This window comes from Gymnoscopelus braueri (genome assembly GCF_963280865.1).
Source record: "Gymnoscopelus braueri genome assembly, chromosome: 20".
Classification (NCBI taxonomy): domain Eukaryota; kingdom Metazoa; phylum Chordata; class Actinopteri; order Myctophiformes; family Myctophidae; genus Gymnoscopelus; species Gymnoscopelus braueri.
In genome coordinates this window covers 34716233-34733214 of record NC_137622.1, presented here as the reverse complement: position 1 = coordinate 34733214, position 16982 = coordinate 34716233, and the positions used below count along the sequence as shown (strand labels likewise).

The 16982-nt window shown below is 42.4% G+C and overlaps 1 protein-coding gene across 1 annotated transcript; it reads left to right on the top strand.

The window, feature by feature from the left end:
• Positions 1-636: 636 nt before the first annotated feature.
• LOC308075662 (optic atrophy 3 protein homolog) lies at positions 637-2885 on the top strand (the record flags this gene model as incomplete). The annotated part of the gene is made up of 2 exons (XM_080415610.1): positions 637-1004; positions 2783-2885. The coding sequence occupies 2 exons, from the start codon at positions 637-639 to the stop codon at positions 2883-2885; spliced, it is 471 nt and encodes a 156-aa protein (XP_080271736.1).
• Between the last annotated feature and the right edge of the window lie 14097 nt (positions 2886-16982).

The following is a 16982-nucleotide window of genomic DNA, read 5'->3' as shown; positions in this document are numbered from 1 at the left end:
AGAGTATTTTTCCAGTAACAGGGGTCTCACGTTAGCTCTTAATAAAGAGAAAATATGTTTTGAGGTCGGTTTAACAATTTTTTTCTTTTCAATCAAGAGACCTCATACAGGATAAAGAAGAAACAAGTTGGAAAAAAGGAAAAAGAGATTAAAATTTCCACAATGCTCTTAACAGTTTTGAATACTTTGTTTATTTGCTTCAGTAATGACTATATGACCTGTGAGTATATAAAAAAAATCAATAAACAGAACGTAAAAAAAAAGAAAAGTTACATATTGCTACACAATAAATAAATACATTATCGCCCCTCCTATATGATCGGTTATCGTATCGGATTATCTGGCTTCCGGTGATTGACACCTAGCAATGGGCAAATTGCAAGGGCGTCTGCGCAAATCATCGTTGTAGGCATGGATGGCAACGGTTAGTATTGTGTGTGATGTCAGAAGAAGCTCTTGTCAACCTACATAAGGTGTTGTGTGCCATTAGATGTGGCCTTCTTCCGGGGATGACGTAAGACACATCTCCATGAAAAGACAAAAAGATAGGGTAACAACTAAATTCATTCACGTGAAGTGTTGTGACGTCATCAACCGTAACGTGATTCACAGACAGCGTGTAGTGTTTCCCCCACAATGCTGGTCGGTCGTCCCTTCCCCATCACCAGGCTGCTCTACCTAGGATTACAACAAATGAGCAAGCTGGTGGCCAACAAGATACAGGCCGGAGCGAAACGCAGCGACTTCTTCAAGACGTATATCTCTCTCCCTCCCGCACATGCTTACCACTGGATGGAGACGCGGATCGCGGGTTCCCGGGGCGCCACCGCCATCGAGCCACTGAACGAGGAGGAGGCGGCCAAGCTCGGGGCAGATCTGCTGGGAGAGGTCCTCATCTACCTCATCGGGGGAGGCTGCATCGTGCTGCAGTACCGCAGACAGGCCACCAACTCACGCCGCAAGGAGGAGGAGCTAAAACTCGCTCAACTCAGAGAGGTCAACAGGTTATTACAGTCCAGTCTTGTCTAAGTACTGTGATAATTTCCAGGAATCTCTGTATGCATGCGTGTGTGTGTGTGTCTGTGTCCCTTTTATGCCCATATATGGAAATCCCCTAACTCTCCCAAGCTGATAGGTTGAAGCGCTTGCCCGTATATGGAGATCGCCAACTCTCCAAAATTGGTGCGTCATACATGACTGCCGTAATAGACTACTGGCTCCAGGTGCTCTGAAGCGCAGTAGTGCCTGTACTGCATTGTACTGTGACACCGGTTACGTCATAGTCACCTATTAACTTTCCGAAGTCAGTGTGTCATCTTATGAATATTTAACGTCAGACCAGCAGCCAAGGGGGTGTATGAGAGAGGGGGGAGAGAGGTGAAGGGAAGAAGAAACCAAAGGGTCAGAGGGGCGAGGGGTTACAGTATATACTGTAGGTTATACATGGGCAACTGGCGGCCCGGGGGCCACATATAGTTAAAATAGCAGATCTACAAGCTCAAAACGCGTCGCACTGAGACGCGTTTTGAGCTTTAGATCGGCTATTTTTTGCTACTTTTGTGTGACATAGAATGACGAAGTACGGCATTAATTACAAAAAAAGTGAAAATACGGAGATACGTTTTGCCCGGCATATTATGCAATGTGGCCCTCTGGAGTGAATGTGTGGCCCTCTCAATCAACAAAGTTGCCCACCCCTGCTGTTGTAGGTCATTGTCGTTGACCTGAAAAACCTGAATGCATAAGAGAAGTGCAAAACAGTCTTAAGCTAACAATGGGCTCTGTGCATAACTAGTCCTGTGTTTCCAGATGGTGGTATAGTATAAACAGAGCCTTTTACAGTAAAACGTAATCACATCCACCAGACCGGAATGTCAGGAGGTGGAGATTGTGTTTTCGACCCTGTGTGTCTGTGTGGGCGCAACGCAAATCATCTCAGACACCACTGGACCGATGATAAAAAGTGTCAAATAGGGACGCACGATTAAACAGCAGTGCTAATTGCAACTCTCTTTTCACCAACTCAAATATGAATAATTCAGCGGTAAGATGTGATTTTTTTTCTGTCAAAGCTTCCACCACACTTGGGGGATGGTGGGTAGCGTTTATGGTACGGTTTTTGGAAGAGAGAGAGAGGGGAGAGGAAACGAGAGCGAGAGAGGAAGCGAGAAGAGGAAGCTAAAGAAAGATCAGCATAGTTATTAGCTCTTGTCAGGAACTTGTCTAACATTTATCATGGTTAATTAGGTTTGTGACATCGTGCTACGGCAGAACATCCTGTGTTGATATGGGGAGGCAAGTCAAGTGGACGGCTGTAAATGAACACTGCGGCGCTCTGACCCACAAAAATATCTCTGCGGCGCAATTCTGATTCTTTTTAGACCCTTGTGGCACTGCCTCCAACACTGTTCTTCCCTTATGCAACGTGTACTGTGTATTGTACTGCCTGGGAAGAGAACTTTTTTTTTTACATGGTCCCACAGAAATAAACTCTGCTTATTCTTGAGTATGAATCATCCTTGTAACCAGAAGTCAGTGCCTGAACATTTAGGTCATATCTTCTTTGGTTAAGACTGCTTTTGATGCTTTGGTGGGGCTCTTTTGTATGACGCAACACCCACTCAATTGGGACCACAGAAAAATTGGAATGTTCTCCCCAAAAGCAGGCATGCAGCCTGTTTTTCTTTAGTGTCTGTGGTCTAATAAGATTCAGAAGAGTTCATTGTTTGCCTCGCAAAATGTCTTCAAAAGTGAACGCCAACTTCCTCTGCTTGCCTGCCAGCCAGCCTGCCACTTCCTCCAGCTCTGCCACTGTTACCTTCATCGCTTACTGCATCACAATTATCTTCCTCATCGCTCTCAAATCCCTGGACAGTGCTTCTTAAACCTCAAACGATCCTTTGTGGTTTTGTAATCGCATAAATGACAGCAACCCCCTGGAACCCAAATATCATCTCATCCTTTTCTTGAATTCACAAAATAACTGGTGACTTCTGTTCTCTGAATTCCAGCAACTTCCGTTTCTAACTCTGTACTTTTACTAATGATAGAATGAAATAAAAAAATATATATTTTCAGATTCCTCTCACCCATGAGCTTTTCGTGATAGCTTTGCATCCCTCTAGACCATACATGGGCAACTGGCGGCCCGGGGGCCACATGCGGCCCTCACCTTCACTTAATGCGGCCCACAGGTTAATATCGGAATACTGATATATTTATTTCAGCTGTTCCAATTCCAAACATTCCATCATGCAATCATGACCCACTTTAATTACTTCAGTCCTATATTATTAGTTTAATGACTTTGTTATGTCCAATGTATTTGTATTGCATAAAGTTAAAGGCATACTAGGTAACGTTTTCAACAAAACTAAAGATAAATTGTATATCTTTTGTGAGTGGCAAAAGTTTCACAACACCCACTCCATGAATTTCACCCCCGGAAGCCTTTTATTTATATATTTTCTATTGAACGTGGACGGGGGGGACTTTCCCGGGAAAATGACGTTCCTGGCCAACGTCATGACGTCGTGGCCGACGTCCTGGCCGACGTCATGACGTCGGCCAGGAAATACCGCAACGGTTTCCTGTTTGGCCAGGAACTACCGCGCTAATAACAAAAAGGAACCTCACGCTGATTTTAAGAGAATGTAGGATTGGAAGATCGAAAAAGAACAGAAAAAGAAAGCACAGCTCATGGTAACTAATGCTCCACTGGCTAAGAGAAACGATCCGTAGATAGTATAAAACAATTAAAAGATCACTTTTTGAAACGCTTCCGGCTTCCGGTGAAAACGAATGGAATTCTGGGTAATCGAGGACTACGGAAATTGTATGCAGTGACGGTAGTGACCAGCAGAGGTTGCTAAAAATCGTTATTTGTGATTCTGCATTGTACAACTTTAACTTAAGTATATGTAAATGCATTTGAAATGAACAGTGCCACTGGACGTCTAAGACGTCCGTTGTATCATAAGCCCTGTGCCACTGGAAAAACCGAACCCAAGATATGATGATTTGAAAATGTTCTGCTCCATTCACTTCTTACTGAAAAAGTCTGTATCTCGGCTCCTAAGCACTTTTTATTTATTTTGGCTCTGGCACTCAGAGCCAAACTGCCAGAAATATGTCAAGCACTGAATGAGTTAAATAAAAATGTTACTTTTCAGGATTCCAATTCCAAAATAGCAAAAAATAGCAGATCTACAAGCTCAAAACGCGTCGCGATTCGACGCGTTTTGAGCTTGTAGATCAGCTATTTTTTGCTACTTTTGTGTGACATACTGTACTAGAATGACGAAGTACGGCATTAATTTACGAAAAAAGTTAAAATATGGCAGTAAGAGGTTTCTGCCCGACAGCAACAATATGCAATGTGCCCCCCTGGAGTGAGTGTGGAAATATAGTGGCCCTCTCCATCATCAAAGTTGCCCCCCCCTGCTCTAGACCTCAAAGCTGTGTCTATAGTGTTAATCTGGGCACAGGTCTGCCAGTGTGCGCCGGGTGTGCCTTGAAGACCCACTTCAAACTGTGCCCTGTTGAGATATACTTGCGGGCAGTGGTGGAAAGTACATGTACTCAAGTACTGTACTTAACTAACATTTTGAGGTATTTGTCCTTTACTTGAGTATTTCCAATTTTCTGTACTTTTACTTCTACTCCACTACATCTCAGAGGCAAATATTGTACTTTTACTCCACTACAATTATTTGAAAACTTTAGTTACTAGTTACTTTGCAGATATAAATTATTTCATTATAAAACATGCATTAACCACTTTAGCCCTATTTTATACCTAGGCTATTTGAAAATAGCCGATCTACAAGCTCACAACGCGTCGCATCGCGACGCGTTGTGAACTTGTAGATCTGCTATTTTCATTTTTATTTTAGTACTTTTACTTTGGTACTTTAAGTACATTTTGATGCCAATACTTTTGTACTTTTACTCAAGTGAATTTTGAATTCTGGACTTTTACTTGTAACAGAGTATATCTATATTGCAGTATTGGTACTTTTACTTAAGTAAAGAATTTGAGTACTTTTTCCACCACTGCTTGCGGGATCTTCTATTCAGAGGAGCTGACATGCAGCCTCTCCTCTCAGGCCCCCGGCTGGCTCCCTGGGGAGGAGAGAGGAGAATAGAGATGCAACATTGCGTGGATCCTGACAAAACCAGCTGCCAGCCTCCCTCCCTACTGAGATACGCCGATAACACCACGGAGTAGGCTGACAGCACTCTCTCAAACAGGGAAGACACAGCTGGGTGTGTAAAAGAAAGACGAGGCTTTTTAAAGGTCCCAGTTATAGGCCCCTTAGCTTTAGAGGGGGCGACAAAGCAAAATAACAAGCAACGGGTGTCGGTACACTGTACTGTTCACTGTACAAACAAACACACCACATCCAAATGATAACACTCAAGGTACTGCATGTCAGTTAACAGATAAGGGAATTTGCCTAGAACGAGAAAAAAAAAGCATTTGACTTGTAATGCTTCAGGGTGCGGGTGGTATAAAAAACTTGAGAAACTTGTGAAATTGAAAATGAGGTACACTTTTTGTTTTATTGCTCTAAATATGATGATATAAGAGGTATTTGTTAGTAAGATGTCTTCTATTTGTGGAAATGTCCTTGAGTTAGATGATTATGAAAACTTGAGATATGTTTTGTTAAAGTAATACTAGGTAACTTTTTCAACAAAACTAAAGTTAAATTGTATATCTTTTGTGAGTGGCAAAAGTTTCACAACACCCACTCCATGAATTTCACCCCCGAAAGCCTTTTATTTATATATTTTCTATTGAACGGTGTCGAGGGGGAAAACGGAGGCGGAAATGCACTGGTTTCCTGTTTGGCCAGGAACTACCGCACTGGTTTCCTGTTTGGCCAGGAACTACCGCGCTAATAACAAAAGGGAAACTCACGCTGATTTTAAGAGATTGTATGATTTGAAGGTCGAAAAACAACAGAAAAAGAAAACACAGCTCATGGTAACTAAGCCCCATATCGATTCTCTTAGGAGTAAAGTAAATAATGGTCTCAGATTAATGTATAGATCAATAAACTGTTTTACTTTTCAAATAAGAAAACATATTGTTCAGCAGCTTCTACTTCCTATCATTGACTATTGTGACATCATTTATCAGAACACCTCTGAGACACATCTTCATTCGTTAAATGTAGTTTACAATAATATATGTAGATTTGTACTCCGGTGTCCTTACAGTACACATCACTGTGTTCTGTATGATACGTTAAACTGGTTATCTCCTCATGATAGGAGACATTTTCATTGGTTGCTTTTTGTTTTTAAATGTATTTACTTTAATTATCCTTCTTATTTGAAAGAGCTTTTAGTTCCGTTCAGTTCAAGATACCCATTAAGACATACACAACAACCTGTTTTTGAGGTACCTGTCGGTATAAACAAAGAAATTGGGAGACGTTCTTTTAAGTTTAAAGCACCTTCTGATTGGAACAATTTATCCACTTTACTTAGATCAATTATTTCATTTTCTGTTTTCAAAATATCTCTGCTTGATTCCCTAAAATCTAACTGTTCTTGCTTTTAAATTCATAAAGTTGGCTTAACGGAAAGACAATCGGGGTTCGCGGAGTCGGCTTGGGGGGTTATGGGTTTTGACTTCGGACTGGAGATGACATATGTTGCCATGTATTCTTGTTGAATTTGATTTCATAATTGATTGTTTTATTATTATTTTATTTTTTCATTTTTATTATTATTTTTATTATGGCATAACAGATGTAGACTGGTCTGGGATGGTGTGAGAGCCCTTATGTGTATGTTTTGTTGTTGTTGTATGTTATGTGATTGTTTTGTGTCAGTGTTTGTGTGTTGTGCCTGAGGACCCCCTGGAAGACGAGATGCTGCATCTCAAGGGGTTTATCCTCCAATAAAATTTTCAAATCAAAACTAAAGCTCCACTGGCTAAGAGAAACGATCCACAGATCGTATAAAACAATTAAAAGAACGCTTTTTGAAACGCTTCCGTCTTCCGGTGAAAACAAATGGAATTCTGGGTAACAGAGGAATAAACAAACGGCCTGCAGTGACGGTAATGACCAGCAGAGGCTGCTAAAAATCGTTATTTGTGGACCTGCACTGTATAACTTTAAAGGAGCTTTTGTTGTGGCAGATTTTATTTATCAAGCTTGGGAGAGAAGACAGAACACACTGTATAATTCTGAAATGTAATTGAATGTATTATATGAATATATTGTAAAACATGTAAGCGTAAAATGGTGTCTTATAAACCCAGGGGGGTTGGGCACTTTGTGTGCAGGACACAGAAATAAAATGATCTATCTATCTATACTGTATACTGGACATTATGATGAGTAACCTTCACACTGTAATATTTGAAACTCAATTTAGGATATTATACTATATGGCAAGTCGCTTCACTCTATCTGCATTGTGTCAATGAAGTAACGACACCCCCCCCCCCCACCACCCATGTGGTACCTCAACCTGATTATCGTCACTGTCGGGCAGAGAAACCTTGTATCTCCTTCTATAAACATTTAGCCAATGACAAATATTAACAAGAGCCTGTGACTAAACAATAACTACAGAACATTGGATCCACTGGAACACTGCAGGTTCTTCCATCCTTTCCTGAAAGATAACGGTTTTGGACAAGGTTTCCACCCGACAGTGACATTATATTGGCAAATATTATTTGAGCCCAGTCTGGTTGTCAGCAGCAGCAGCAGTAGCAGTATCTTGTTTAGAGGGACATTTAGATGATAATGTGAGTACAGTCAGATACCATCCAGTCTATTGCGTAGGCAGAGATACTTAACCTCTGCATGGTATATTGTTTAGGATGCCCAGTGACTTTCCCCTGTCCCCTTCCATAATGAATACAAACTGCAGCGGAAAATTGAATAAAACAGAAGCAACACAAACGAAAATCCAATAAGCAGAAATAAATGGGGCTTTTCTACGAGGTCAGGCAAGTGTATCTAATCCCTTAATTAGACAGAATGTCCACATAGTTTTCTTTCTGTGTCGTCCACAAAGATGTGGGACGCCTTCGATGGCTGGAGTTTTGTGTGTGTGCGCGTGTGCGTGTGCATGTGTGTGTGTGTGGGGTGCTTGTGTGCTCTTGGGGCAGATTGATAAAGTGAGATTGACGGAGTCGCTTCAGATCAGACAGATTGAGGCCTCCTTCGTCAGAAAAGGGGAACAATGGAATTAGAAAACGTCTACCTGCTGCTAGACACGTAATTAAAAAGAAGTGGTGGAAAAATCCGCGGTATGTCTTTGACGCCCACTGTGTTCCAAGGTGATTATGGAAGGAATGAAGGGGATGTTTGCAGACGCGCGGTCTGTTCTGTGGCCTTGTCTGAGTTTGTTTTTTTAATTGTTACTAAGGGTAACAGCAGAGCTTCTCATGGTTTTCACCAGTGTTGATTTTGTCGACTAAAAGTATGACGAAAAATGTTCGTCAACTTACCTTTTTTCACTGACGAAAACGAAATAAAAACCGAATAAAAACTAAGCTACGATGAGTAAAACTAAGACTAAATCAACTGTAGATTTAGTCAACTAAAATCTTATGATATTTAGTCGACTAAAACTAGACAAAAACTAAAACATTTCAGATGGCTAAAATATGACAAACTAAATGGAATTTTATTAAAAATAACTTAAACTAAATCAAAATTTGCTCTCAAAATCAACACTGGTTTTCACGAAAAGCCAGTGACTCGGCTGTTACATGATGTTCTCTCTGAGTTGTAACCCTGTGCATAACTGTTGCAACACCACCACCGCTGAAACCATCCTGAATTATACTGCACTCTACAGTATATTTCTCTGTCGCTGACGTAAAGGTGGGGGTTGGGAGGTGTGTGCATGCAATAACGTTCACATTTGGTTGTTGCTATTCACTTTTACATCCAATGTTCACATTATGCACACAACAAGGACACTAATGACACGCTAGCAAACCTCACCAGGGGACATTATCTTGCACCGCCTGTCTGGTACAAGAGGAATTGCGTCAATAAATATGCGTAATGGCATCTCTCCGGTACGACTTTGATAATAAAAGGACGTAACGACATCAAGCCATGAGGGGCCTCAACAACAGCAGCTCGGTGAAAGGAGTTAACCCATTAAAACCGCGAAAGCGTCTGAGTCGTTTTTGCGACTTTTGCGTTGGCTATTCTAAAATAGCAGATGTCCAAGCCGCGTGCCGAGCTGCGAGCTTGCATGTACACCTGCAGTTTTTGAACATTTCTGAAAAATCGTGAAAGTGTGAGAACTACTGATTTTAGAAGGCCTTTTGTTTGTGGAATGGGCCTCAGGTCTTGATGGGTTAACGCCCGAGACGCACGGAGGTCATTCGTAACACATGCCTCTTCCAACCTGGGTGTGTGACAAAGAGAAGGAGGTGAGAAAGGAACATATTGGAACAATAACTACACGAACACTGCTGATGTCTCCCTCAGCGCCTGCTCCAAACATAATTCTCTTATACCTTCTTGTCTCTATGGCAACCGTTGGCTTTCGAGGAGCCCCCCGCCACCCTCCCCACCACCACCACCACACTACCACCCTTCGCAATACACATACACACACACACCCCGCCCATCACCACGCTCAAACCCTTATTGAATTTCCATCTGGCACTGACACAGCTGCTTTTCACAGTTGGAGGGGAAAAGAGTAAATTGGTGTTCTTAAAGGTTTAAAAAAAAAAAGAGCAGGCACCTGATACATTTAAAGACTATTGTGTAAAGCACTTGACAGCTGCCTTCTCTGGAGTCTTGCCTCTATACGCTCGCATGCCGTACTGCTGTTTGTTTCAGGGGAATCCATCGTGAGGGAAATGTGTGTCGTAACGAACCTTCCTGACAGCCACCGCTGTATCTTGCCTCTCAGCCGCGCACAAATAACTCGCGCTGGAAGACGTGGGGTTGGGGTGGGGGGGGTGGGGGGGGCGGAGGCTGTGTTGTGTAGCGGGATGGCGTGCGTTGTGGAATCCCAAATGGCAGCTTGTCTTTGGATTTATATGAGTGGGGAAATACCATGGGCTTGAAGACCAGTGGTGTGTGTGTGTGGTGGTACCGTCGTACCACAGTGTCGCGTGCCGGAAATAGCAGACCCACAAGCTCACAAGGCTACCTTCGCGACGCCTTGTGTGAGCTTGCATGTCTGCTATTTCCGGCTCGTGACGCCCATCCTGTGTGAAAAAGTATAAATCGGGCTTGACATGTAATCATGTGTAATAATTCCACTCCGCTCATCCGCGCTCCGCTCCGGGAAATCACAATGGAGACATCTTCTTGGACGCCCAATAAAAAAGCTCCAGTCCTGGGATGCTCGGACGGAATGAGTCCCACGGAGACACTGACTCCTCTGCCCTCCCCCCTCCCCTCCCCTTCCCAGCCACCAGGCAGCATGGAGGAGGGGACGCTGGCTCCAGTGGCCTCATGGAACCCATAAGATGACGTTTCTACTCCTCGCTGAGATGTTTGATTCCACTGGAACTATAGTCTATCAGTCAATTAAAAGACAGCTGGCTCACCCGGTAGAGCGCATACCATTGAGGCTCGGTCCTTGCACAGCCGAACCCGGGTTTTGATTCCGATGTCCTTCCCCTCATCTCCTGCCATTTTTCTGTCACTCTTTATGCCATCAACAATGAGGGCATGAGAATTCCCACAAACTACCTTTTAAAATAATAATAATTAAAATACAGCAAATTAATGCCCTAGGCCAGTGGTTCTCAACCAGTGGTCCGGGGACCACCAGTGGTCCTTGAGGGGGTTCCAGGGGGTCCCCAGCCAAATTTAAAAGTTAGGAACCAAATTGACCCTTACGTGTCTGTAACTCTGAGAGTTTACAAATGGAACCAAATGGACCCTAACGGGTCCATTTGATTCCATTTATACACTCTCAGAGTTAAATGAATACTAATGATGATGACACAGTGTAGATTGGGACCCCCAAGAAATAAAAATGGTTGAGTCCCTGGCATATCTTTTTAAATGGGGGCTAATGTGTCAATTTGGGGGTCCTTGACACGAAAAAGGTTGAAAACCACTGCCCTAGGCTACTCGTATGACAGAGAAAAGTAGTGAAGTTGTAGATCTTAATTTCTTTTTGCCATTTGTGAAAGATCTTTGCCTATATGACATGCCCTGATAATATACTGTAGGGACGGCAAGGTTAAAAGTGGTCTGTGGGTTTTATTAATTTATTATTTAAACAAAGAAAAGTTTTGAGAGGAGCTTGTGATTAAATATATATAACTACATTGTATCCATTAGAACACAGGTTATTTTTTTCCATTTTTCCCATATACAGTTTTGGACATGCAAGGTTGTACAAGGTTTCCGCATGACGATAGCGACGATAACTTCTATTTTCATGCAAAGTGCATTATTTACTGAGGAGGGAAAACAGGAAGATCCAAGGCATTGTGTTCAGCAATCATCTCTTCCCCCCCATATTATTTTCCAATCCCTTTTTGGGCTGCATGCTCAGGTATTAGAATAATCATCTTGTTTCAGTCCCTAGAACTCTTTAAAAATGCCCGCATTTGAGGTTGCTGTGATTAGAGGTATCAAGCAAGAGAAAGGTATTGAATATACTGTCTTCGAAGCTGAGCGCTCGGTCGTGCTATTTACTCAGCCTCGACTCCATTTGCAGCCGTGTTTATCTACATTAGCTCTTTTAGTCTCGCGCTGTAAATCTGCAATGATTCACGGACCCTACAATTCCCTCGTAGCCACTCTACTATCCTTTCAATGCTCAATAAAAGCCGGTACAAGGTTTCAGCTGTCACACTTTAGTGGCACATAGAGGTGTGGTTGCACACAGTTCCCTCTGTCCATGCAGTGCATGAAAGGCATTGCATGCATTGGCCCATACATCACTGCAGACACGTCATTCATAGCCTCGTAAAAAAAAAAGAAAATCTATATCTGTTTGAACGCGGGCAAAAATGGACTTCTATACCTTGTGATTGGAGAAAGATGGAGTTTGATTAAAGGTTTTTGGTGTGTGTGAAAACCAGTGGTGGAAAGTAACTAAGTACATTTAGGTATTCGTGCTTTACTTGAGTATTTATAGTTTCCAATACTTTTGCTTCTACTCCACTACATGACTTTGACTTTTAAGACCTTTTTATTACCTACAAAAAAAAAGAAAGAAAAGAAAAAGACCATTACTGCATCAAAAGTAACTAATCAACAAACTATACTATAAAAAACTGGTCAAACATTGGCCAAATTGACAAATAATATAAGAAAGAGGCAAACATTTAAAAAATAGCTGATCTACTGTACAAGCTCACAACGCCTCGCAATGCAAGGCGTTGTGAGCTTGTAGCTTGTAATAATTGATATCTGAAAAGTAACTAGTAACTAAAGTTTTCAAATAATTGTAGTGGAGTAGAAGTAAAAGTATTGGAAATTGGAAATACTCAAGTAAAGTACAAATACCTCAAAATTGTACTCAAGTACAGTACTTTCTACCACTGGTTGTGTGTCCATATGTGTTATTTGTGGTTCTTTTTAGACATATTTATGTTTCAAATATCTTTATTGTGAAGCACAGGGCAAAGATATACAGTTACGATTCAAAGAAATATGAAGTGCTTCCCTATTTTCCTTGTTTCAAAAAACAAACAGACATACACACAAAATAAACAGGTATGATGAAATGAATACAGACAAAGACAAACTGTACGTGTGGGGTGAATTCCCGTAACTGGTTCACAAGCAAGGCTGCCTTTTATAAATTCCAAATATGTACACTCAAACAAAAACAAAAACAAAAAGAGTCCAACCACCCTCAAAGGCGAGTGAAGGCTTCCAAATATTCTCAAAATCTTTGAGTATGAATCAAATTCGTTCCAAGTGCAGAGTTTCTGCCATGTCATTGAGCCAAAGCTTGAGTGTGAGCACCTCTTCCAAAAGAATCCATTTAGTATGCCGTGATAAGACCGTGTGACAGCAGGCGTTGTTGAGTTACTCGTAGCTTCTTCATCCCTTCTTCCGACACTCCCAGGATGACTAACACTGGGTCTGCTTCTACAGTATCTCTACCTCGAGTATTTTGGAAAATAGTCTGAATATCTCAATCCAGAAATTCTTTAGGTTGGGGCCAAGCCCCCAGAACCCAGTGTTTGCATTGAAGCGCATTGGACTTGCTGGCCATTCATAGGTACTGCAGCTTAAAACGGCTGGGGCCACTGCACACGAACGAGCGAAAACGGTTTCGACCAATGGGCTCGACTCACGAGCTTGCGCACGGGGCTAAAGCATTAGTCTAAAGCATTCATGTCTGCCAACGAGGGCGACTTCTACTACCCCGCAGGCGCATTCGGAGGGGAGCCGGAGGCCGTCCGTCACATGCTGTCGACGTGCAGCGACAACTTTGAGCTGGACGCCCAGCAGGGCATCGAGGCAGTGTGGCAGGAAGAGTCACATATGAACTTTTATCTCTGGCTACACAAACCCACCAAGGTTCTGTCTCCAGAGTATCAGTGGCATGACGTCCACGCCAGAAAGCCAGAGATAAAAACAATCAGATTCTCTGCAATCATTAAGGACTACCGTAAGGTACGGCCAGGATGGACCGGCGGTAAGATGGGTACAACATTTCAGCGAAGTACTCAACTGTCCAGAGCCAGATGACCCTGCTAACCCTCCACCAGCAGAGGATGTCCCCAACATCGACACCAGTCTCACCAACTCATGAAGAGGTAAAGCGTGCTATCCAAGCCATGAAGGGTGGGAAAGCTGCCGGCCTAGATTCCATCCATGCCGAGATGCTGAAAGCTGACCTTACCACTTCAACAAAGGTGCTCACAGAACTCTTCAGAAACATCTGGGAAGAGGAAATAATACCTGAAGACTGGGACAAGGGCCTGATTGTTAAACTGCCCAAAAAAGGCAACCTCCAAAACTGTGACAACTGGCGGGGATCACTCTGCTGTCAATACCATCTAAAGTCTTTTGTAGGATTCTACTCGGCAGAATTGAAGCCGCCGTCGACTAAAACCTGAGACAGGAACAGGCAGGATTCAGGAGAGGGAGGGGCTGCACAGACCAGATCTTTGCTCTGAAGAACATCCTCGAGCAGTGTGTAGAATGGAACGCCCCACTGCACATCAATTTCATAGACTTTCGGAAAGACTTTGACAGCCTGCATCGTGATCTATGGAAGATCGCAAGAGCATATGGAATTCCTCCAAAAATGGTCTCGCTGATAGGGTTGTCCTAAAAGGAGTCAAGGTCGACCCAAAACCACCTGGCGTCATTAGAACGGAGGCCGACGGGATCGGCAAAACCGGATCCCGAATAATTCAGTTTCCGGTGGTGCTACAATGAAATGTGCCGTATCGAAAATTGAAAAAAGTGCAATGTGAACTTTTTTTTCGAAAAAAAGGAAAAAGCACCAGTTGGCGTAGATCTACGCGACTGGCACGTGGCGGCTTTAAATAGGTTCGCTAGATCTACGCGACTGGCACTCAATGTGTTAAGATTCAAGCACATCTTGACTCTATATTAGGCTACAGGACAAAAACAGCACAAAAAAAACTGAGCTGAAAATGTTCATATCATAATATTTCTGTTTTTACTAAATAGTTCTTACCAACTGCATTTTCTTAATCCTTGACGTGTGTATTTAAAATTCTGCCATGTACCAGACTGAAATAATGTCCCACAGGGTTAATTTTTAACCCTATATTACACCCAAAAAGGGAAACATAGCAAATATCTAGTATACAACATACAAACAAACACATATTCCATACAATTTGGACTCGAGGAATGTATTAAAATTGGTATTCTTAAGCATATCTTGACTCTATTTTGGGCATTTTTAAAACTGAGCCAACAATGTTCAGATTACATCTATATTTGTCTTTTTACTATACTTGTTGATAGTTTTCTTGACGACTATTTTCTCATAATCCTTGGAGTGTGTATTTAAAGATTGCGTGTGTGTATGTGTGCGTCTGTGTGAGTGTGAGTGCGAGTGCACACGTCTGCGTCTCTGCATTCCCAGTAGGCTATGAAGGCTTACTTTGTGGCTCCTAGAATCTCAACCTAGAGAGAACTTTCAACTATCAGGCTGCTCTCCATTTGAAACCATTTTCGAGGTTTGGTCCAGGAGGCAGACACTGTTAGTTTAAGAGCAGGCTAGGCTTAAAACGTTCCTTCCATTTGGGGAACAACAGCACCATCATCATCCATAGTCTCTAATGTCGTCATAGCCAGTGCAGTGCACGTTTGATTACCTCATTAACAAATGACATGACCTGCCTGGTGAAACCTGTGGAAGGACACTCCATACATTTTCTTTTCTTTTTTATTATCTTTCTTCAACTCGTGGGGGAATGCGGAGGGGGAAGCAGTTAGGGCTTAAGTGTCTTGTTCAGGGACACTTCGAACCTTAGGCTTCCCAGGCGGCCTCTCTAACAATTCAACTATGGCCGCCAACCTGGTACGAGGAATAATAATAATAATAATAATAAACTTTATTTATATAGCACCTTTCATGACATAAATGCAGCGCAAAGTGCTTTACAGAACAAAACAAAAAAAACAAAAATAAAAATGTATAAAATACACAGCAAAACAGTAAAGACATGAATAACAACACAGAGATTTAGAAGAGAAAAAATCAACTAGAAGCAAGAGTGAAGAAATATGTCTTGAGCTGTGCTTTAAGACTGTCCACAGAGGGTGCCTGTCTTATGTGTAATGGGAGTTTATTCCAAGCCGTCGGACCGTAGAAGCAGAATGCTGCTTCGCCGTGTTTCTTTATATGACATTTCAGGCACTTCGAGTAGGCCTGCACTAGAAGACCTGAGGGGGGCGGTTTGGAATGTATTTAGGGAGGAGGTCATAGAGGTAGGAAGGTGCCAGACCATTGAGAGCTTTATAAACAAGTAAAATCATTTTAAAATCAATTCCAAAAACAACCGGGAGCGAATGACCAATAGACTCTGGACGGCTGACCTTAGGGTCCTCCTGGGCACATGATATTGTTGTAGCAGGTCATTGATTGATTGATTGGTTGAATATTTTATTAGGCAAAAATGTAAAAGAGCAGAGTTACATTTAAAATACTTTCTCTAAAAGGTCTGTTCAAAAAAGTCCTTGCGGTCTTGTTTCCGATGAGGTCCTTGGTATTGAATTCATAGTCATACTGCACCTGTCTTGTCTCACCTCCCTGTTGATTACTAGTCTTCTCCACCTTTATCCTCTTGGTCCCCCAGCCTATCCTATTGTAAATTGTCTGTTGAGTTCACCCGTGTCCTGTTAATCCTTGTCTATTTAAGTCCTGTGTTTGCTTCAGTTCACTGTTGGTTTTGTTGATTGTAGTCGTGTGAGTTTATGCCAGTCTTTGTCTCCTGACTTATTGTTGCCTTGTATTAAGGTCCCCTAGCTTTCCCAGTTTAGTTTTCCCTTACTCCTTTATTGTCTCTTTCGTGTTCTAACTGATTACCCGGTTACTGACTTTGCCTGTACCTAGACGTTGATTGCTGCCTACTCCTTTTGTGTCGGTGTTAATAAACACTTTAATTTGAGCTGCGCTGCCTCTGCCTCTCATCTCGCACTTGGGTCCTACACCTCTGCCTCGCACCGTGACAGGAACTGATTCAAACAAAATGTAATGCCTCAACTCCTACAATTCCAAGTGCTTGTCAGGGTGGGGGGTCCCCAGTTCAAATATGATTATTTTGGGGGGTTGTGGTTTTATAAGGTAATATGGTAATATGAGATCAATGAAAATGTCAGTTATACTTAATATGACAGTGTAAGAGGGTTACTGTATCATTGGTTGGGGACACACATGTTTGTCCTTGTTTTTATGTCCCTGCCAGTCTAGGCCGTAGGAATTACATTCCAAGGTTGTCTGTCCGTCCTTGCATTTGTCCGTCCGTCCATCCGTCCGTCCGTCCTAACATTGTGAACGTGATA